The 22,889-nt window shown below is 39.7% G+C and overlaps 1 protein-coding gene across 9 annotated transcripts in view; it reads right to left on the reverse strand.

Annotated features, from left to right (window-relative positions):
* The window catches only part of LRCH3 (leucine rich repeats and calponin homology domain containing 3), a 152,322-nt gene that overhangs the window by 12,566 nt on the left and 116,867 nt on the right, over positions 1 to 22,889 (reverse strand). For 2 of the 9 annotated variants that reach the window (XM_066346968.1, XM_066346964.1), the window contains exons 13-18: positions 18,543 to 18,593; positions 16,951 to 17,004; positions 11,090 to 11,161; positions 4,131 to 4,179; positions 3,052 to 3,153; positions 1,295 to 1,413 (exon numbers count right to left, since the gene is read on the reverse strand). In XM_066346968.1, the coding sequence (XP_066203065.1) occupies positions 1,295 to 1,413; positions 3,052 to 3,153; positions 4,131 to 4,179; positions 11,090 to 11,161; positions 16,951 to 17,004; positions 18,543 to 18,593 (447 nt within the window). The remainder of the gene's footprint in view (positions 1 to 1,294; positions 1,414 to 3,051; positions 3,154 to 4,130; positions 4,180 to 11,089; positions 11,162 to 16,950; positions 17,005 to 18,542; positions 18,594 to 22,889) is intronic. The other 7 variants (XM_066346972.1, XM_066346967.1, XM_066346965.1 and 4 more) reach the window with 6 other exon arrangements.

Below are 22,889 nucleotides of genomic sequence, written 5' to 3' on the forward strand. Positions count from 1 at the left end.
AATATTATTAACTGAAGAGTGGCTGACACATAGTACAATAATGGAGTTACAATGGGATATATTTAATCAGAATACAAGATAAAATGCAAATAACTTCCTAACCCCTACTTCATCCTTCTATGGTAAGTCAAGGTAAGGAGGTCAATTACACACGTACGGCAGTCAGGCCACAGTGAACAAAATACAGGAGAAATTCACTTACTGTTTTCTGATTAAAAAAACATCACCACTAGATTCTCTTTCAAAGCCAAAATAAAAAAATAAACACTATATACGATGTGTTATGCATATGAGTACATGCATATAAATTATTATTACTTTTTTTTTTTTTTTTGTATTTTTCTGAAGCTGGAAACGGGGAGAGACAGTCAGACAGACTCCAGCATGCGCCCGACTGGGATCCACCTGGCACGCCCACCAAGGGGCGATGCTCTGCCCCTCCAGGGCATCGCTCTATTGCGACCAGAGCCACTCTAGCGCCTGGGGCAGAGGCCAAGGAACCATCCCCAGCGCCCAGGCCATCTTTGCTCCAATGGAGCCTTGGCTGTGGGAGGGGAAGAGAGAGACAGAGAGGAAGGAGAGGGGGTGGGGGTGGAGAAGCAGATGGGCGCTTCTCCTGTGTGCCCTGGCCAGGAATCGAACCTGGGACCCCCGCATGCCAGGCCGACGCTCTACCACTGAGCCAACCGGCCAGGGCTATTATTACTCTTATAAGATTTCTTTACATGAGGCAGAAGAAATTTTAAAGTGGGTAAGGTGAATGATCAAGCTTTACAGAATAACCCATCTCATTTTCCAATTTCCTTAACAAGAAAATTTCTTTTACTTTTATTACACAATTTTAAGTCACATAAACAAGTGATTGCAGGATTAAAAGTTATAAGTCATGTGCCTGACCAGGCAGTGGTGCAGTGGATAGAGAGTCAGACTGGGACGCAGAGGACCCAGGTTCAAAACTCCAGGTCACAGGCTTGAGCATGGGATCATAGACATGACCTCATAGTCGCTGGCTTGAGCCCAAAGGTCAATGGCTTGAAGCCCAAGGTCACTCGCTTACACAAGAGATCACTATCTTGCACTCTGCTGGAGCCCTCTGGTCAAGGCACATATGAGAAAACAATTCAATGAACTACTAAGGAGTCCCAACAAAGAATTAATGCTTCTCATTTCTCTCCCTTCCTGTCTGTCTCTGTCACACACACAAAAAAGTGTAAGTTATGTAAATAAGTGATTGCAGGATTATAGGCTATACCAATATCAATGAAAAAGTGTAATTTAAAGCTAATGTACGCACTTTCCGGAGCAGATCTATTGATTCCAGTTCTTCATCTCTCTTCCTTGAATTCTGCCCTGTTATGGGATCTGCAGAATCAGTGGTAGATGCAGAAGATGAAGGAAGGGGTGAGGCATGACCTAAACAAATATTAATAGGTAAGACGGAAAGGTGATTTGACAGTGCTTTAATACTCTGACCCACCTGATCAGTTTCCTTCCAAGTATAGCACTTACTATTCTGGATTAACTCTTTTACATAGATAAAAGTGAAGAAGTCACGGGGGAGAAGGTTGGGGGTGAGGAAAGAGGGACAAATATACAGTGACAGAAAATGACTTGAGTTTGGGTGATGGGCACACAATGCAATCAACAGTTCAAATGCTATAGAGATTTTCACATGAAACCTATATATTTTTATTGATCAATGTCACCTGATTAAATTTAATTTTCTAAATAAAATTTTAAAAAGTTATTATATTAATTTTCAAATATATAAAATTAAAGTGAGAATAGTATAAAAACCAACAAATGTCCATTACCCATTTGGCTCAATTACTTTTGTTGGGTTATATCCACTACATAATGTTTTTATTGAAAAACAGCACACATACAGAAAATTACACACAAATTATAAGCAAATAGCACAATAAATTATCTTCACAAAGTGGAAACATCTAGGTCAATAAATGCAACATTACCAACACCCAGAAGCTTCTCTCAAGCTCCCTACCCATCAGAACCCAAAGGTTCCTTCTAACACCAGGTTCTAACAATGGACCTCCTGACTTCTAACACCAGATTAGTTTTTAAACATTTTTGAACTTTCTATAAATAAAAAACATGTTTATGTATATATACTTTTGTGTCTGTCTTCTTTTGATCAACATTATGTTTCTAAGATTTACCCCATGCTGTGTACATTAATTTGTGCATCGCTTATGTGACACCCCACTGTATAAACACGCCACAATTTTTTATCTGTTCTGCAACTGACAGACATTCAGTTTGGGGCTACTATGAATAATGTTACTATGAATATTTTTACACATCTCTTTTGGTATACATGTGTACATATTTCAGAGAGCAAAACTGCTAGTAACAGGATATACAAATGTTCAACATTAGTAGATAATGTACGTAAACAGTTTTCCATACTACTTTAGAATCCTATCAGTAGTATGTCTCCAGCTTCATTTTAAATCTCACTGCAAGTGCATCTATCAGTTACAGTAAAAGTAGTTTTGGACTTGAAATCTTTTTAATTCCATGTAATTTCTTTCTGGACCAGGCAGAAATTTGTCATATTAATTTAAAAAAATGATACTAAGTCATTTAAAAAAATCACTGATTCATTTCTTTAAGAACTCAGAAAATAGCTTTTATAAACAGAAAAATCTGATAAAGAGCTCATTACAGAGAAGAGGAACATTCTCTAAAGCCCTGAATGAATATTTTATTTGTTCTAACACTATGATCTGCTTTTAGGTGGTACAGAGACTTTCTTTTTAATTTATTTATTTATTATTATTTTTTTTTGTATTTTTCTGAAGTTGGAAACGGGGAGGCAGACAGACTTCCGCATGCGCCCGAAGAGACTTTCTAATTAAAACAAATTCAAACAAGATTCACCTGCTTTAAGGTCTGTGAGATTACAGATAAATGCAGTTTAGAAATTTTGCCAAGGTGACATCTCAGGGCAGAAGGTGAGAAGCATGTAACAGTTAACATTGTCATATAAGGCCTCCTGCTCCTCCCAATTTAGTCACTCCCTCCTACCTTTATTTATTTCTGCCCTGACAGCTGCTCGGAAAAGGAAACTCTCGGGGCGCTGGGGCTGGTTTCTCTGGACAGCAGCAGGAAAATATGCAGGGGAGTGAACTAAATTGGCACAAAAAGCAAAACAGATGAAAAGAGATGGAAAATCATTAAATATGAAACAGACATACATGCCACAAAAGTTCAATAAATGGGAAATGAAATTAAACATGGTAATGATATAAAAGGATTATAATTTTGTTAATACAAATCTAGTAGAACCCTGACAGCAGTAAGGCTGCTTGTATATATTTCTAATTGTCATGTTATTTTTGGTATCTCAATAAAGGCAGAATGAATGTTAATATATTAAAAATAGTCTCTTGCAAACTTACAGCACTGGTAGCTCATGATCATTTTTCAAATCAAATGGCTGAACAGTTGAACAACCATTTGAATTACAAAATTGAAAATGTGCAGAAAGTTCCCAATTTTGTGTCTGATTTCTCATCTCAGCAAAGGAAGCCACAGTTTTCTAAGAGGTAATTTATCAGCCAGGTGGGTACTTGAAATATTGAGAGGAGGACATCCCTTTGTCTAACTACTATGCTGTACACTTGAGTACAAAATAATATTGAATGTAAACTGTAACTGAAAAAAAATAGTGAGGCCCTGGTCAGTTGGCTCAGTGGTAGAGCATTGGCCCAGAGTGTGGATGTCCCAGGTTTGATTCCTGATAAGGGCACACAGGAGAAGCAACTATCTGCTTTTCCACCCCTGCCCCTGCCCCTGCCCCTCTCTTCCTTCTCCCACTGCCATGGCTTGACTGATTCAAGTGCATCAGCCCTGGGCAGTGAGGATGGCTCCAAGGAGCCTCAGCCTTAGGTGCTAAAAAATGAAAAAAAAGCTTGGTTGTGAGCACAGCCCCAGATGGGCAGAGCATTGGCCCCAGACAGGGGTTGCCAGGTGGATCCTGGTTAGGGTGATGTGGGAGCCTGTCTATCTCCCCTCCTCTCACTTAGAAAAAAAGTATCAGGAAAATCCTGGTAAAGAATTATAATTCTGATGTGGTGAATGAACTGCACCTTTGTGTCTATTACCTGTTTCTGTTGTAGGTGAACTTGATACAGTATTGGCTCGGTCATCATTCTGTGGAGAAACAGAGATACATAAATATTATTCAAGTAGAGGTACTCTCCACATTTATGAACACTTTGGGATAACAAAAGAAAAAAACTATGCAACTCTCCTTCAAAATTAAGTCTAGAAATGAGAATTTGGTCTAATAAATTTTTTAATGTTTACTTTTTTTATTTTAGAGAGAAAGGGGAAGAGAGAGAGAGAGAGAGAGAGAGAGAGAGAGAGAGGAACATTAATCTGTTCCTGTATGTGCCCTGACTAGGGACTGAGCCAGTAACCTCTGCTCTTTTGGATGATGCTCTACCCAACCAAGCTATCTGATCAGGGCTCTAATAAATTAATTTGATCTGTCAAGGACAAATTTTTAATTGAATTATATCGAATACAAGGTTTATGTATTGCATTCTTTAAAGACACTCCTATTATATGATAGGCCGTTACTAAGATTGTAGAAAAAAAATTACCAGTATCCTAAGGCAGAAAACTTTATTGGCAATGTACAGAAAAGAATAATTTTTATTTATTTATTTTATTACAGAGACAGAGAGTGTCAGAGAGAGGGACAGATAGGGACAGATAGACAGGAACGGAGAGAGATGAGAAGCATCAATCATTAGTTTTTTGTTGCGACACCTTAGTTCATTGATTGCTTTCTCGTATGTGCCTTGACCATGGGCCTTCAGCAGACCGAGTAACCCCTTGCTTGAGCCAGTGACCTTGGGTCCAAGCTGGTGAGCTTTTCTCAAACCAGATGAGCCCGCACTCAAGCTGGCAACCTTGGGGTCTCGAACCTGGGTCCTCGGCATCCCAGTTTGATGCTCTATCTACTGCACCACCACTTGGTCAGGCATGAATAAAATTTTATAAAAGTATTTTTCTTGTATAGTTTCTAAAATATTTCCCCCTCTCTTCTGGGGGATAAAATTTAATGTGTTAAGAAAGAATGATGAAGGTTTCTTCATTTCAGTTAGGAAATAAGGTGTTTAAATATTACAGAGAGCTGTACTTCCAGACTAGTACTTGAGTCCATGATGTTCTTAATTCATTGAACAAAGGAACTACAAATAGGAGGAAGAGCTAGTTTATCTAAAAAAAAAAATGTAAATGTAAAATGTAGTTAAGCTCATTTAAAAGACGTGCCGGTTAGCTGGGTTAAAGATGTTAAAGACTTGGCAGGGGAATAGACTCAAAAAAGCTGGATTAACAATTTTTCAGGTCTTGACATCTAAATATATCAAATAATTTAAATATGACTTTATGATAACTAAGACACATTTCTGAACTAAAAGAATGACTTTAAAACATACACACATCTGCTCCCATGTTTTATCTCCTTTCTGGTTTCAATTATTTTCAGAAATCTCTTATTTCTAATTGGAGTTAGGTCAGATGAAATTGATGATGGAATTTTGACTGCAAAAATAAATAAATAAAAGCCATGCTGTTGAGTAAACTCTTGGTCTGACCTGGAGGCCCATTTTGTGAGAACTATTCCTTGGTTTGATACTTTTAGCTTGAGAATTAAGTCTTGGAAAAGCAAAGTGCATTTTTTTATTTTTTGCAAGGTGTATTTTTTATTTTATTATTATTATTTTTTTAGGTGAGAAGAGGAAAGATAGTGCAGCAGACTCTGACATGCACCCTGACCCCCGGGATCCACCCAGCAACCCCACCTGGGGCCAATGCTCAAGTACCAAGTTATTTTTAGTGCCTGAGGCTGATGCGCTCCATTGGAACTATCCTCAGCGCCCAGGGCCACACTTGAACCAATCAAGCCACTGGCTACAGGAGGGGAAGAGGAAGAGGAAGGGAAGATGGAGGGGGAAAGAAACAGATGGTTGCTTTTCCTGTGTGCCCTAACTAAAAATCGACCCAGCATGTCCATACACCAGGCCAGTACTCTATCCACTGAGCCACTGGCCAGGGCCACAAAGTGCACTCTTGAGGGAAGTAATGTAATACACCTTCATTAGTGAAAAAGACAACATTAGTGAAATGGCAATATACTAAATTTAGAATGTTGAGGAGAAACAGAAATTTAAATGAATTTATGGGTTTTTTCTTTTTAATTATTCATTTTAGAGAGAAGAGACAGAGAGAGAAGGTAGGGAAGAGCAGGAAGCATCAACTCCTGTATGTGCCTTGACCAGGCAAGCCCAGAGTTTCGAACTGGCGACCTCAGCATTCCAGGTCAATGCTTTAGCGACTGCAACACCACAAGTCAGGCTAAACAAATTTGATTTAAAATAACAGGAAGAAGTAAAAGAAATGAAGATGCAAATGAGGCACAAACTGGATATCTTAATAAGGAAACAAAAGACTATCCTTATTCAAAGAAAATGAGATAGGAGAAAAGGAGAAAACTAGTAGGCTAAACAAAGATATGTTCACAGACTAATGGCATAAGCAGAAAAGTGAAAAAAGTAGAGATTACTCCAGATATACAGGAAAAATAGTTTTAAAAAATTTAAAAAGACTTATTAGTAGGAGTTACACTAAGGAACAAAATGATAAGGTTAATAAGCAACTCTATTAGATGATAGAAGAACTGAAAAAAATTCCATTGAATGGCAAAAAATATTCTCTACCACCCAAAACACCAAGACACTACACAGTTGGGTATAATGAAGAACACAGCTAAAACAGAGGAAACCTGTAAAATTATGGGGGTTTTTTTGTGACAGAGAAAGAGGAGGGGGCAGATAGGAAGGAAAGGAGAGAGATGAGAAGCATCAATTCTTTGTTGCAGTTCCTTAGTTGTTCATTGATTATTTTCTCATATGTGCCTTGACAGGGGAGAAGGCGGCTCCAGCAGAACAGAGTGACATTTGCTCAAGCCAGCAACCTTGGGATCATGTCTACGATACCATGCTCAAGGGAGTGGCCCCGTGCTTAAGCTGGTGACCCCGTGCTCCAGCTGGTCACCTTGGGGTTTCAAACCTGGGTCCTCTGCATCCCCACCTGAAGCTCTATCCATTGCACCAACGCTTGCTGAGGCTAAAATGCTGATTTTTAAAATGTACTTTTATTAAAACTATAAATCTAAGTAATTTGCATTATAAAATACTAAAATAATTAGTTCAACTCATTTATAAGCCACTGATGAAATTTGAGAATTTTTGAAGAACTGAAGGGCAAAAAAATAAATAAAAACATGCCTAAATAGAGTGCATACCTGCTGTAAAGTAATTGAATGTCAAAAAATAAATCACCTGACCAGGTGGTGGTACAGTGGATAGAGCGTTGGCCTGGGACACTGAGGACCCAGGTTCGAAACCCCGAGGTCACCAGCTTGAGTGTGGGATCATAGACATGACCCCATGGTATCTGGCTTGAAGCCCAAGGTCGCTGGCTTGAGTTCAACGTTACTGGCTTGAGCAAGGGATCACTCGCTCTGCTATTCCCCCAGCCTCCAGTCAAGGCACATATGAGAAGATAATCAATGAACAACTAAGTGCCTCAGCTATGAGTTGATGCTTCTTATTTCTCTCCCTTCCAGTCTGTCTGTCCCTGTCTGCCTCTCTCTTTCTTGAAAAGAAAAATAAAATCTTTTTCAATTAATCAATGACAGTGCTCCGGGTCTTTCATAAAGTTAGATTTATCACACAATTTTTTGACATACTTACATCTGGCTTTTTTCAACTATGGTCCTTGGTAGAATAAGTCCCAATGCCCTAAGTTATTGAGTATAACGAATTAATTTCTCTCCTCTACTACTAGAATGGTACTAGTTATATACCTTCTTTGAGAGAATTCTGAAAACCGTTCCTCAAATAATTTTTGGGGGGTATTCTTCCGAAGTTAGAAGCAGGGAGGCAGTCAGACAGACTCCCACATGCACCCGACTGGGATCCACCCGGCATGCCCACCAGGGGGTAATCATCTGCCCATTGTCTGTTGCTCCATTGCAACCAGAGCCATTCTAATGCCCGAGGCAGAGGCCATGGAGCCATCCTCAGCACCTGAGCCAACTCTGCTCCAATGGAGCCTTGGCTGTGGGAGGGGAAGAGAGAGATAGAGAGGAAGGAGAGGGGAAAGGGTGAAGCAGATGGGCACTTCTCCTGTGTGCCCCAGCTGGGAATTGAACCCAGGACTTCCACATTCCAGGCTGACGCTCCACAGCTGAGCCAACTGGCCAGGGCTCTTTTTATTTTTTAAAAGATTTTTGTGTATTTTTTTTTTTTGTATTTTTCTGAAGTTGGAAACGGGGAGGCAGACAGACTCCCGCATGTGCCCGACCGGGATCCACCTGGCATGCCCATCAGGGGGCGATGCTCTGCCCATCTGGGGCGTTGCTCTGTTGCAACCAGGGCCATTCTAGTGCCTGAGGCAGAAGCCATGGAGCCATCCTCAGCGCCCGGGCCAACTTTGCTCCAATGGAGCCTTGGCTGCGGGAGGGGAAGAGAGAAGCAGAGAGGAAGGAGAGGGGGAGGGGTGGAGAAGCAGATGGGCGCTTCTCCTGTGTGCCCTGGCCAGGAATTGAACCCGGGACTCCTGCACGCCAGGCCGACACTCTACCACTGAGCTAACTGGCAGGGCCTAAAATATTTTATTGATTTTACAGAGAGAAGAGAGAGAGGGGTGGGGAATGAGAAGAATCAGCCCATAGTTGCCTCACTTTAGTTGTTCATTGCTTGTCTACGTGCCTTGACTGGGAAAGCCCAGGGTTTTGAACTGGTGACCTCAGCATTCCAGGTCAAAGTTCTATCCACTACACCTCCACAGGCCAGTTTCAAATAGTTTTCTGTGTTGCTGTTCAAATAAGGAACCTAGCTGAGAAAGGCTAGCAAAGAGTTAACACAGAAGAGAATTATAGTTTTCTCATAAGTCATTCAGGTACCTATAACATCAGAAAAAAAAGTTAACAGGCTTACAGATGTTATAAAGCTGGGGTCAGCATTTAGAAAGACATGATGTAAGAATTTGAAAGTACTCTGATAAAACAGAGAAGTAAAAATGTTCAAAAAAGCAAAAGTATTTTGGAAAACAAACATACAAGATGCCCAAATTATCACTTAGGAGTAGAACTAAACATATGAGAATAGTAGATACCAAGCAAAATCATTATCAAAATGGAAAAAACCTAATGCTCAGTAAGACACGTGAAAAACCCCTGCTTTATGCTCAACACTGGGCCAGCTCTAAGGAGAAAGATATTTGTAGTTGAGGACTGTGGGGCCAAAATGGAAAGCAGAAAACTTGTAAAAGCTCCTAAAGACTGCCAGGCTGGGAAAGGCATTGTTGGTCAAATAAGTTTATAAAATATGATTTTTATGTTTGCTTATAGTTTGCATTGGGGGCTGGACAGTTCCTGGTATATGTGGTTTCTGAAGTTACAAAATTACCTTCCTGCTTGGGAAGGGTCATTGTTTTGCTAATGTTTGTTGGAGGAGAGGTTATTGCCTCAGAAAGTTTTGAAAAGAGAAGAGAAGAAGGCGAAGAGGCAGAAAGAAGCCATGTTTGCAGAGTGAGAGCAGAGAGAATGCAGACTGCTGAAGAAGCAGCCATGCTGGCAGGGAAAGAGAAGGTGTGCAGACGGGGAACCAGAGCTGAGGGGCTTTGGGAGCCCTACTGAGCCTGGTGGGCCTGTGATTCTAGGAGAAACCAGAGAAGATTCTCCTGGTTGTGGAACTGGAGAATGTGTCAGGGCTTTGGGAACCCTGTGTGTTTGCTCATCCATAGGTGCGAGACTTGTATAAGGAATGGCCCACCATTTTTTGGCTCCACTGTTTCTTTACCGCCTGCCCGAATTCAATGAGAACCTGCATGTATAAGGCAACGACAGCGGTGGCCTCTGGCCATACAGGCATGTAAAAGGATCAGTTCATTTAGGGAGAAGACAAGGATGGCATCATAATAGTTTTCAAATATAAAGATTGCTATTTACTAGACAATCTCCACTCTGTAAAGAAGAAATAAGTGTAAATCACAGGAGGACAGCCTGACCAGGTGGTGGTGCAGTGGATAGAGCATCGGACTAGGATGCGGAAGGACCCAGGTTCGAGACCCCGAGGTCACCAGCTTGAGTGCGGGCTCATCTGGCTTGAGCAAAAAGCTCACCAGCTTGGACCCAAGGTTGCTGGCTTGAGCAAGGGGTTACTCAGTCTGCTGAAGGCCCGCGGTCAAGGCACATATGAGAAAGCAATCAAGAACAACTAAGGTGTCACAATACGCAACGAAAATCTAATGATTGCTGCTTCTCATCTCTCTCTGTTCCTGTCTGTCTGTCCCTGTAAAAAAAAAAAAAAAAAAAAAAAAAAAAAAAGGTCTTCTTGACAATGATGATTAATCATTTATGTATCACATGATAGCAAATATAGAATTACTATCCCTAAAGGTCTTAAAAAATGAATATACTACAGGTTCTTATTCTTCCAGGCCATATAATCTCTGTCACAACTATTGCAACTCTGCTGCTAAACAGAAAAGCAGCCACAGACAATACATAAGCAAACAGGAGTGGCTATGTACCAGTAAAACTTGACCAAAACAGACATCTAGGCCCATAGCTTATTCACCCTGACTATAGAGGGTTTTGGCAATAACAACTTCGGGGACTGGAACACAAATTGTTTTGCACATACATTAGACATTAGAGTAAATTTGATATTATATATTAGCCAAAAAGAAAAGAATAACTCATGACAAAAGAATAACCACTAATAAGAAAATGAGAATGACATTTCAATCAGAATCTGAATGTAAAGAATTAACACAGGCTTTATGACATTCTGACATGATAAAACTTAAAAAAAAAATTCAAGTGAAATGAGTGTTGAACTCAAGGAGTTTTATGCGCTTTAAGTACATTTCAGCAACTCTAGATTCAGATTGCTTGCTGTTAGACCAATCCATGGAAAAGACCTCTGCTAACACACCCTCCCCTAAGTTCCTGGAGAGTTACAGTAACAAAAGATACCTTAACAGGAGTGAAGGCAGAAGAATGAAGCAGGGGAGCAGCACAGTCCACTTGATTCAACCCTGACAGCAACTAAATTTCAAGAGAAAGAGAAGAAATAGAAAGCAGGATTAAGTTAGCAAAATGTCAGGCTGGCAGGCAGGCAGGCAAGCAGATCTGGTCAGTAAAATTAGAAAAGAAAAGGTCACTGACAAACTTGCAAATGGCTTCCTAAGATATTGGTAGTGAAGAAACCAATATCTGGGGGGAACCCCACAATTTATAAATGTTTTCCACCTGTATAATTCAAACTAATTCAATACCTCATACCATATCAAGAAATGAAAGGCATGATTAAAAAACAATTCTATTAAGAAATAAAACTGAGAACATCTTTTTTTTTAAAGTAAAGTAGGCTTGAAACTATGAGTATCAAGTTCATTTTAACTGAGCAGAACCAGCATGAAGAAGAGTAATATTGTTTTCAGTATTAATCCAAATCAGATATAATTTAATAGCGCTAATGTGAGAAGACAGGATACGAGAGGTCTGCATCACACCTTAAGGGTGAACCAGCATTTCATTCTGCCTGAGAAAGTCCAAATGTCCAATAAGACATTAAGTACAATTTTCCTCTTTTTCTAAATCCTTTATCCATTCACCAAGCTACATACAACTAGTTCACTATATTAGAGACAGTATTAGTATTTACTGTATACAATTTTGATTACAGATAAAAGCTGCTCAAAACATGACAGTATTTTCTTTTGATGGAGAACGGGAATCAGAGAAGATAGGACTTTGACAAAGGGTGTTGGACACAATTGTATCTATTAAAACAACAAAATGCCAACAGCTTAAAAACATTAAAGGCTTTATTAGTTAAATTTTAAGAAATTTAAATTAGTATCACAAACATCTGAATCATGAAGTAGATGAACATGAACATATATGATGTTCAGAAAAAAAGGTGTGTAGGCATTTAATAAATACAACTATTTTTATTTATTTATTTATTTATTTATTTATTTATTTTCAGAGACAGAGCTAGAGTCAGAGAGAGGGATAGATACGGACAGACAGGCAGGAACAGAGAGATGAGAAGCATTAATCATCAGTTTTTTTGTTGCAACACCTTAGTTGTTCATTGATTGCTTTCTTATATGTGCCTTGACCGTGGGCCTTCAGCAGACTGAGTAACCTCTTACTCAAGTCAGTGACCTTGGGTCCAAACTGGTGAGCTTTTTGCTCATACCAGATGAGCCCGCGCTCAAGCTGGTGACATCGGGGTCTTGAACCTGGGTCCTCTACATCCCAGTCCGATGCTCTATCCACTGCGCCACCTCCAGGTCAGGCTAAATACAACTATTTTTTTTTTTAATTTTTTTTTTTTTTTTTTGTATTTTTCTGAAGCTGGAAACGGGGAGAGACAGTCAGACAGACTCCCGCATGCGCCCGACCGGGATCCACCCGGCACGCCCACTAGGGGCGACGCTCTGCCCACCAGGGGGCGATGCTCTGCCCCTCCGGGGCGTTGCTCTGCCGCGACCAAAGCCACTCTAGCACCTGGGGCAGAGGCCAAGGAGCCATTCCTAGCGCCCGAGCCATCTTTGCTCCAATGGAGCCTTGGCTGCAGGAGGGGAAGAGAGAGACAGAGAGGAAGGAGGGGGAGTGGAGAAGCAAATGGGCGCTTCTCCTGTGTGCCCTGGCCGGGAATCGAACCCGGGTCCCCCCGTACGCCAGGCCGACGCTCTACCGCTGAGCCAACAGGCCAGGGCCTAAATACAACTATTTTTAATGACAGTTGAGAGATAGCAAATCTCCCTACCCCCGAAATCACATAACATACAGTGTAATATTCTCTTTTCATTTTTTCTTTTTTTCTATTTTTCTCAAGTGAGAAGTGGGGAGGCAGAGAGACAGACTCCCGCACACGCTGGACTAGGGTCTACCCAGCAAGCCCACTAGGGGGTGATGCTTTGCCCATCTGGGGCGTTGTTCTATTGCAGGGGTCCCCAAACGTTTTACACAGAGGGCCAGTTCACTCTCCCTCAGACCGTTGGAGGGCCGGACTAAAAAAAACTATGAACAAATCCCTATGCACACTGCACATATTTTAAAGAAAACAAAACGGGAACAAATACAATGTTTAAAATAAAGAACAAGTAAATTTAAATCAACAAATTGACCAGTATTTCAATGGGAACTATGGGCCTGCTTCTGGCTAATGAGATGGTCCATGTCCGGTTCCATATTTTTCACTGCTAGCCGTAACAAGTGATATGACATGCTTCCGGAGCCATGATGCTGCATCCTGTATCACCGGAAGTAGTACTGTACGTGAGCGACGCCGTGCTTTGTAGCACTGCCACATACAGTACTCCAGGAGCACATTGGTCGTCTCACTGACCAATGAAAGAGGTGCCCCTTCAGGAAGTGCAGTGGGGGTGGATAAATGGCCTCAGGACTGGAGCCATTCTAGCACCTGAGGCGGAGGCCATGGAGCTATCCTTAGCGCCCTGAGCCTACTTTGCTCCAATCGAGCCTTGGCTGCGGAGGGGAAGAGAGAGACAGAGAGGAAGGAGAGGGAGGAAGGGTGGAGAAGCAGATGGGCACTTGTGCCCTGGGCCAGGAATCAAACCTGAAACTTCCCCATGCCAGGCCGACACTCCACCACTGTGCCAACTGGCCAGGCCCCAAAGCAACATTATCTTAAGGCAGAAAAAAATAAAATAATATACTTGTTCTTTGGTACATTTCTTCATTTTTAAAAAATTTATTCATTTTAGAGAGAGAGAGAGAGAGAGCAGGGGAGGAGCAGGAAGCATCACCTCCCATATGTGCCTTGACCGGGCAAGCCTGGGGTTTCAAAGCAGCAACTTCAGGGTTCCAGGTGGACACTTTATCCACTGTGTCACCACAGCTCAGGCCATTACTTCCTTTTTTTTCTGCCTTAAAATAGACTAGTATAACTAATATTAAATATTATTAATACTTATTTCAAATTCTGTATTTCAAGTTAAGTTAAATTTAACATTTACCTTGCTATACCATAACTTCTCATTATGAAACAATTTAATGAGCATTATTAGATGCACAGCATTTATGGGTTGATTCAGGAAATATTTACTGAGTACCTAATATATCCTAGGAACTATGACAGGGACTGAGTACACATACATAAATGCAACAGAGACTATCTCAGGGCCCACAAAGTTTACAGTCTAGTAGTCTAATAAAGGAGAGATATAAAATAATAAACTCCTACCTAAAAGCACTATGAAAAAAAATTGCCAACAGAGACCTAACCTTGATTTGGGAGTGGAGAGTTACAGAAAAGCCATTTTTAAAGGTGTGACATTTGAGCTGATACCAGATTGAGTAGAAATGAACAAACGGGTATTTGCTGGGAGGGAGAGGCTTTCCACACAGAGGGAACAGCATCTGCAAAGGTCCTAGGTAGGCAAAGGGTTTGCCGGATTTGAAAAGCTAAAAACTGCTGGTCATGAAGATGGTCAGAGATGAGACAGACGGTAGCCAGAATATGCAGAGCTTATAGGATATGCTAGGAAGCTCACATTTAATTCTAAGGATCTAAAAGACAATGTTAAGAAATATGGACTTAATTTTTTTCCCATATGAAGGCACTGTAGAGTAGTTTTAGGAAGATCAAAGCTAGGATTTAAAACATGATTTTTGCAGTGTTGGACACTATCTGGCATACAAAAATATGCGAGACATGGCCCCTGCCATTTTTTATTTCTTAAGAGAACAAATCCATTTTATTTATTTGCTTTTCAGTAAGTTTAAAGTCTAGACGCATACAGCATTACACGGATTCTGTGTCCAGTGGCCTTAACAGGAAGGTTGCTTTGGAATTCAGCACAAACCACTGTTGCAATGATCACGAGTTACCTTTCTCCAGATTATTCTGGTTTGGTTTGGTTTGCCACCAGGAGTCACTGTGTTGTTCTTGCCTTGTACACATAAGCACATCTCTTGCCTAGATAGAATTCAGTTTCATCTCAGCATAAACACTTTCATACTAGTTGTTACAGAAGTCCTGTTCCCAGCAGCTCAAGATGGCGGGCGGAAAGAGTCAAGGCCATCTAATTTAGGTGAGACATGAATACTGATAACTAAAACTCAAATGTATGTGTTTTGAAATGACTGAAGCCCATTTCAAATTTCATGCTAAGGGGATTTTGTTCTTTTTCAAATTCCACTTTTTCCTTGACAAAAAGTCTGGGCACTCAGATATATATCACTTACTATATGTGTTATTAAACCTCATTTTGGTTTCCTACATTGTTTTCAATTATAGTATAGGAGGCAATAAAGCATGGTGCTTAACACAGGTTCTCAAGTCACCCAGATCGAGATTTAAACTCAGCATGGCACTTACTAGCTATGTGACCTTGGACAAGTCACATTCTGGACAAGACATTCTATGCCTCAGCAATCATTTGTAAAATAAGCTAAACCTTAAGGCTGCTGTGAGGAGTAAATGAGATCATTCTGGCACAGTGTATGAATCATCACAGGCTCTCAATATTTTTCTGCATTAATTTAAATGATTAGTTGCTTCTCATGCCAATTAACTTCCTGTAAAACTCCAACAGTTGGTGATTATATTTATCTATAAGACTGCCCAGTTAAAATGTGTTTTATCCATCTTAAAATGAGGATTGCAGAACACACAGAAATTTGAATAGAAAATGGAAGTTTACATAATAGGAATCTCATGTTGAAGTATGCAGTTCATGTACTAGTATGCATGATGATGGCAGTTACTAGCACATAAGACAGCAGCCAAAATGGGCAGCAGACTTTTGAACTGCTAGTTTTCAATACTACTGTGAAAAAATAACATAAAACATGATGGGAAAAGCAATTAAATAAATGGTTAGAATTATTTTTCAAGGTTGATAAAAGTAAAATTTTCAATAAAGTTCTGTTATACTGATTTTCAGTTGATGAAATAGTCAATAAGAGTATACCAGTGGTAAAAATGGTCAGTAGATAACATTCCAAGTTAATGTTTCCCTGAGTTTAAAAATGAGCATGAAGGGATAATTTTGAGATATAAGCATTCTTTTTTTTTTTTAAGGGAAGAGGAAAGGAGATATTGTGGCACTCCCACATGCGCCCAGACCAGGATCCACCTGGCAACCCCATCTGAGGCTGATGCTCGAGTATCGAGCTATTTTTATCACCTGAGACTGATGTGCTCGAACAGAGATATCCTTAGCTCCTAGGGCCATGTTCAAACCAATCAAGCCACTGGCTATGGGAGGGAAAGAGGGAGAGAAGGGAAAGAAAGAGGGAGCAGGGAGAAGCAGATGGTCACCTTTCCTGTGTGTCCTGCTCAGGAATCAAGACTGTGATATTCATACGCTGGGCTGACACTCTATCTACTGAGCCACTGGCCAGGGCCAGAGATGTAAGCAATTTTTTAAAGTTTGGGATTTTCAGTAGCTTAAAACAGATGACAACATAAGATGCCAAATACACAGGTGTATAATTAGCATCAGAGTAAAAAAAACCCATTTAACTCACAGGTGATTAATAAAATAAGTGCTCCTGGAATTAGAAATGACAATTAAAAAACTCCTAACATGTATACAAAGCCAACATGGTTCTCAATGCAAATGTTTTACTTTTGAAAACATTAACAAAGGTATTTTAGCTGCAGACCACTGGCACTAGGTACATCATGAATAGTAATATAGGAAAACAGTTCTAGCTATTTTGCAAAGCATTTAGTAATGATGCCCATCATGTTTCATGATATTATATCATTTCTGAATGAAAAATACAATAGGTATTTTCCAATCTTGAGACACAGCAATTTAAAACTCTATTTTGTGCAAGGCTCTTACCACTAACAAGGCACTATCATCAGTGTGCTGAGACCTTCTGGATGGGAAGAAACACTGGAGAGGTGGAGAAAATGAAGCAATGTCAAAAACAAACTGTGCACACACGTGACATTTCACAAATACACAAGCAAAGAGACATATTAAGACATACTTGTGAAGATGCTAACGTACAGGACCACATACATTATCATTTGGAATTCATATACCATAATAGCTAATAAGTTGGTTCTGAGTAATGATTTTTGTCCAAAGAGCTTAAACAACTTCAAATATGATCTTACTGCCTAAAAACTTCCTAAAGCAAAGCGGGAACAGGGATTAATTATTCTTTGTTCACAGAAGAGAAAGCTGAAGTATAGAAGAAGCAATAACATAAGGAATTTGTCATCTAGTAAGCTAGTGACAAATAAAAACTGAAGAGTCATGATTTCTAGTCTAGGCATCACTTTATTACTTTTCTCAGACAAAACAAGAGTGTAACTGGAAATTTTAGAAACTATTTTCCTGAGAAGACTTAATATTTTTATTTATAATTTATTTTTTAAAAGATTTTTATTTATTGAGTTTTTTATAGAGAAGAGAGGAGAGAGAGGGGGTGGGGTGAGGAGGAGCAGGAAGCATTAACTCATAGTAGTTGCTTCTCATATATGCCTTGACCGGGCAAGGTGGGGGTTTCGAACTGGTGACCTCAGCATTCCAGGTTGACACTTTATCCACTGCACCACCACAGGCCAGGTGAGAAGCTTTAATTTTTAGATAATAAAGTCCCCAGAATGCTCATCAAGAAGGAGATGTGGGGTAAAAAAGGAAGAATGCATTAATTAATGTATACAAGTATGGTCAATAACATACACACTTAGGAAATGAGCAATGAAGTTGAAAATTGAGTCTTTCTGTTTAATACTGACACTACTCGGCTTTGCCAGATACCCCTTCAGGACTACCTCTCACCACATGATATGCTTCAAAATGGATGAGAAAGATGATACCTCTGGTGGGGGTCGGCAGGAAAAGAACGACTCTCCAGATACAGGTACAGTTTCATTTATTTTTATTTTTTTACAGAGAGAGAGAGAGGGACATACAGGGACAGAAAGACAGGAACGGAGAGAGATGAGAAGCATCAATCATCAGTTTTTCGTTGCGACACCTTAGTTGTTCATTGATTGCTTTCTCACATGTGCCTTGACCGTGGGCCTTCAGCAGACCGAGTAACTCTTTGCTCAAGCCAGCGACCTTGGGTCCAAGCTGGTGAGCTTTGCTTAAACCAGATGAGCCCACGCTCAAGCTGGTGACCTCGGGGTCTCGAACCTGGGTCCTCCGCATCCCAGTCCGACACTCTACCCACTGCGCCACTGCCTGGTCAGGCCATAGTTTTTAAAAATTTTTTGATATGTATTGTTTAAATAAACCCCGATCTATAGATTCTGATAAACTCCCTGGCCTGTGTCTTTTCCGCCCAATAAATAAAATTTGTGAGAAGAGAAAATGGCAATAATTTGATCACTGAAAACACATAATAATCACATGCCAAACGTTTCATTCCCTTCGCAAAAAAAAATTCCCAAGTAAAGGTGATTATAAAGGCTTACCTCGCCATCTAAGGAGGCGTGTTGTTTCTGTGGACTGTGTGATGCTTTTTGCTACAGACCCCAGATCCCCCCAAAAAAGGAAGTTGATTAGAATTTGACACACTCAAAATGATAAAGTCTATTTACTAAAATTTCTGTATCATTTTTTTTAAGTGAGAGGAAGGGAGATAGTGAGACAGATTCCCGCATGTGCCCTGATTGGGATCCACCCCGCAACCTTTGTCTGGGGCCGATGCTCGAATCAACCAAGCTAGTTTTTGCACCTGCACCTGATGCGCTCAGACCAACTAAGCTATCCTCAATGCTGGGCCTGATGCTCGAACTAGTAGAGCCACTGGCTATGGGAGGGGAAGTGTTGGAGAAGGGGGTGAGGGAGTGGGAGAGAACAGATGGTTGCTTCTCTTGTGTGTCCTGATTGGAAATTGAACCCAGTATGTCCATATGCCAGGCTGATGCTCTATGTAGTGAGCCAACCAGCCAGGGTCTCTGTATTTCTTGTGTATAACATTTTTCAAGATTAGAAGTTATTTTTCTTTCCTTTAAATAGCTTACAATTGGAATGAGAAAGTCAATAAAATGACAAATAGTATTTTCATGTCTAAAGGCATCTATAAGTAGAAAATTTAAAAATATTTTTATATATACATGCAAACAAACACATTCACATAATATTGATTTCTTATTATATATTCTCTCAATGACATCATTCTCTTTCTCCAATGGCTTCAAATATCACTCTAATGCTAACAGCTTTAGTTCTCATCTATCAGCCAGATTTCACACTTGCACTTCAACTGCCTGGACACTTGACTCTCACCTTGTGTTCAACAAATCCAAAAACTCACAATTTTCCAAACCAATTGGCTCTTTTCCCCAATTTGCTAATTTGTTATTATGTCAAATAACAGTATTATAACATCTGTATAGTCACTAATTTATGATGTGTTCTTATATACAGTATCAAGTGATTCTTCTTCTTACTCCATGAAATAAACATAATCATTTAAAGATGAGAAAATTGAGGTTATGTGATACACACAAAGTTGCAAAGTTGATAAGCAGCATAACTGAGATTTGTACCTATGTCTTCTGACTCCAAATCCACAATGCTAGACTCCTATTAAATACATTTTTGCCTGACCTGTGGTGGTGCAGTTGGTAAGTGTCGATCTGGAATGCTAAGGTCACTGGTTCAAAAACCCTTGCTTACCTGGTCAAGGCACATATGAGAAGCAACTGTAAGTTGATGCTTCCCACTCCTCCCTCAGCCTTTCACTCTCTATACTCTCTCTAAAATCAATAAATAAAATGTTAAAACCAAAAACATTTTTTTAAGCCTCAAAACCTTGCTTTGCTACTTCCCACCCCACCTGTCTTCAATGATTTACAGCATTCACTACACGTCTATGTATATACAAGACATAATGATGCTTGCTTCTCCTGAAATTTCTCTTATAATTTTTAAAATCCACTGTGGTGGTAGGGTGAGCACCAGTCACCATACCAGAAAAGGTATTAGATGTATCTGTAATAATTCTGAAATACTTAATATTTGACAGTTAAATTACACAAAAAGATACAGAATGGTTCAGTAACTTCTTTTTTAAAAATTTTTATTTTTTTTTGAGGCAGAGACAGACAGAGTCAGAGAGAGGAACAGATAGGGACAGACAGAGAGGAAAGGAGAGATGAGAAACATCAATTCTTCATTGTGCCTCCTTAGTTGTTCATTGATTGATTTTTCATATGTGCCTTGCCAGGGTTTGGGGGGGGGGGGCTACAGCAGACTGAGTAACCCCTTGGTCGAGCCAGCGACCTTAGGCTCAAACTAGTGAGCCTTGATCAAATCAGATGAGCCCATGCTCAAGTTGGTGACCTCAGGGTCTCAAACCTGGGTCCTCCACATCCCAGTCCGACACTCTACCCACTGCACCACCGCCTGGTCAGGCTGGTTCAGTAACTTTTCAAAAGTCAATCTGAATTCAAATTCAGGTATTCTCACTGTAAGCTCTTCCTACTATGCAACACTGCTTCTCCTCAGTAAATCTTAGAAATCATCTAGTATGATGCCTTTATTCACACGCTAGTCCAGGGGTCGGGAACCTTTTTGGCTGAGAGAGCCATGAACGCCATATATTTTAAAATGCAATTCCATGAGAGCCATACAACGACCCATGTACGTTAAGCATTACCCAATAAAAATTTGGTGTTGTCCTGGAGGACAGCTGTGATTGGCTCCAGCCAACTGCAACCATGAACATGAGCAGTAGGAAATGAATGGATTGTAATACATGAGAATGTTTTATATTTTTAATGTTATTATTATTTTTATTAAAGATTTGTCTGCAAGCCAGATGCAGCCATCAAAAGAGCCACATCTGGCTCACAAGCCATAGGTTCCCGACCCCTGCCCTAGTCTAATTATTGCAATTATTCTCCATTGCAATTTCCTCTTTCTTAGTCTCTTTCTAACATATTCAACACCAACATATTAGTTTTTCAGACTTATCCTTCCCCTCATGTTTTTCTTCTGCTTAAGAACTTACAATTATTCTCTTCTGCTCAACAGATCAAGATCAAACTCTAATTTGACATTTAATCAAGACTGTCTACAATGTGATTATGTCTTACTGGCTATGTACTTCTTCAGAAGGCAAGCTAAATGAGTTAATTTATATAAAATGCATAGAACAGCACTTAGGACATAGTATGAGTTAGCCATTATTATTTATGCAGAGTCAGTATAGCACTGTGGTCACTGAGTAAGGTTTGGAGTCAGCTTGTCTTTTTTTTTAAGCAACCGTTTCTTTCCCATCAACCTTATTTCCATTTTCTATTCAGCCTGTCTTGATAAGAATCCTTGCTCTGCCAAATACTGATTATTTAACCTCAGGTAAACTATCACCCTCTTTCAGCATCAGAGAGCCATCACCACCACAGGTGGATACATTTGGAAATAAAAAAAATTTATCATGTGTCTGATTCTTAAAAAAATATATATTTATTGATTGATTTTCAAGAGAGAAAAAGCAGAGAGGGAAGAGAGGGGGTAAAGGGGATTGAAAAAGAAGGGGGTAGGGGAGAAGGGGAGGGGCGAGAGGAGCAGAATAATTTTGTTGTTCCATTTATTTATGCAGTCATTGATTGATTGTTCTATGTGCCCTGACCAGGGGTTGAAGCTGCAACCTTAAAATGGTATATCAGGATGATGCTCTAACCAACTGAACTACCTGCCCAGGGCCTCATGTATTTGGTACTTAAAGAAGATGGTCTTTGGCTAGACTTAAACACAGGAGAGAAAGAAAGCATTTGGAGGACACAGGTGATTCATTCATTCAATCATTCATTTAACAAACATCTACTGAGCTTTACTATTGGTTAAGAATTGCTAAGATCTAGGGATATAGCAGTGAATAAGTAAGATGGACATGATCTCTGTCTTTATGGAATTTACATATTAATGAGAGTGTCAGATATCAAACAAACATACAAATAATTATGTATTTATGAATAAAAAATTCCAAGGTGATTTTAGAACAGAAAGACTGAAGCAATACAGGCCAAAAAAAGAAAAGAAAAAAGAGAACAAGATTTAGAAGCAACTATAGAGGCTATAAAATGTTTAAAAAAAAAAAAAGAAAGAAAGAAGTATTAACAGGAGTTGTTAACTGAGTAGGTATGGAGACAACAGAAAAGGAAGAATCAGAGATGACTCTAAATCGGCCCATGAGTCTCACAAATTTTTGGTATTCAGTAGATGTGAGGAAGTTACAGGTTAGATAACAGTTTATAATTGCATAACACTTTCACTTTTATAATATTACTGATCTTTATTAATGCAATAGAGATCAAGGAAATGGCAGGTGGACAGTAAAGTGATTACTAATTAAGAGGAAGAGACTACTGTCCTAAGAGAAAGGTCATCACTTCAAATTGCCTTCAGGCCTACCTACATGACAACAATTAATAAAATCAGAAGTAGCAGACAGTGACACTATTTACTCAAGATTCCCTCAATGAGGAGAAAAAAAGCTGACATTTTAATTAAGACAAGAAAAACTGACAGCCTCTGCAAAATAAATAAGCATTTCTAAGAAACTTGAGGGATATCATTAAAATTTTTTTAAAATTGTATTTATTGGGATGACATTGGTTAAAAAATTATACAGGTTTCAGGTGTACAATTTTATAATACAGTGTGTCTATAAAGTCATGGTGCACTTTTGACCGGTCACAGGAAAGCAACAAAAGACGATAGAAATGTGAACTCTGCACCAAATAAAAGGGAAACTCTCCCAGTTTCATACCCATTCAGTGCAGTTCGATGTGGGCTCATGCACAAATTTT

Source organism: Saccopteryx leptura, chromosome 8 (assembly GCF_036850995.1).
Source record: "Saccopteryx leptura isolate mSacLep1 chromosome 8, mSacLep1_pri_phased_curated, whole genome shotgun sequence".
NCBI lineage: Eukaryota > Metazoa > Chordata > Mammalia > Chiroptera > Emballonuridae > Saccopteryx > Saccopteryx leptura.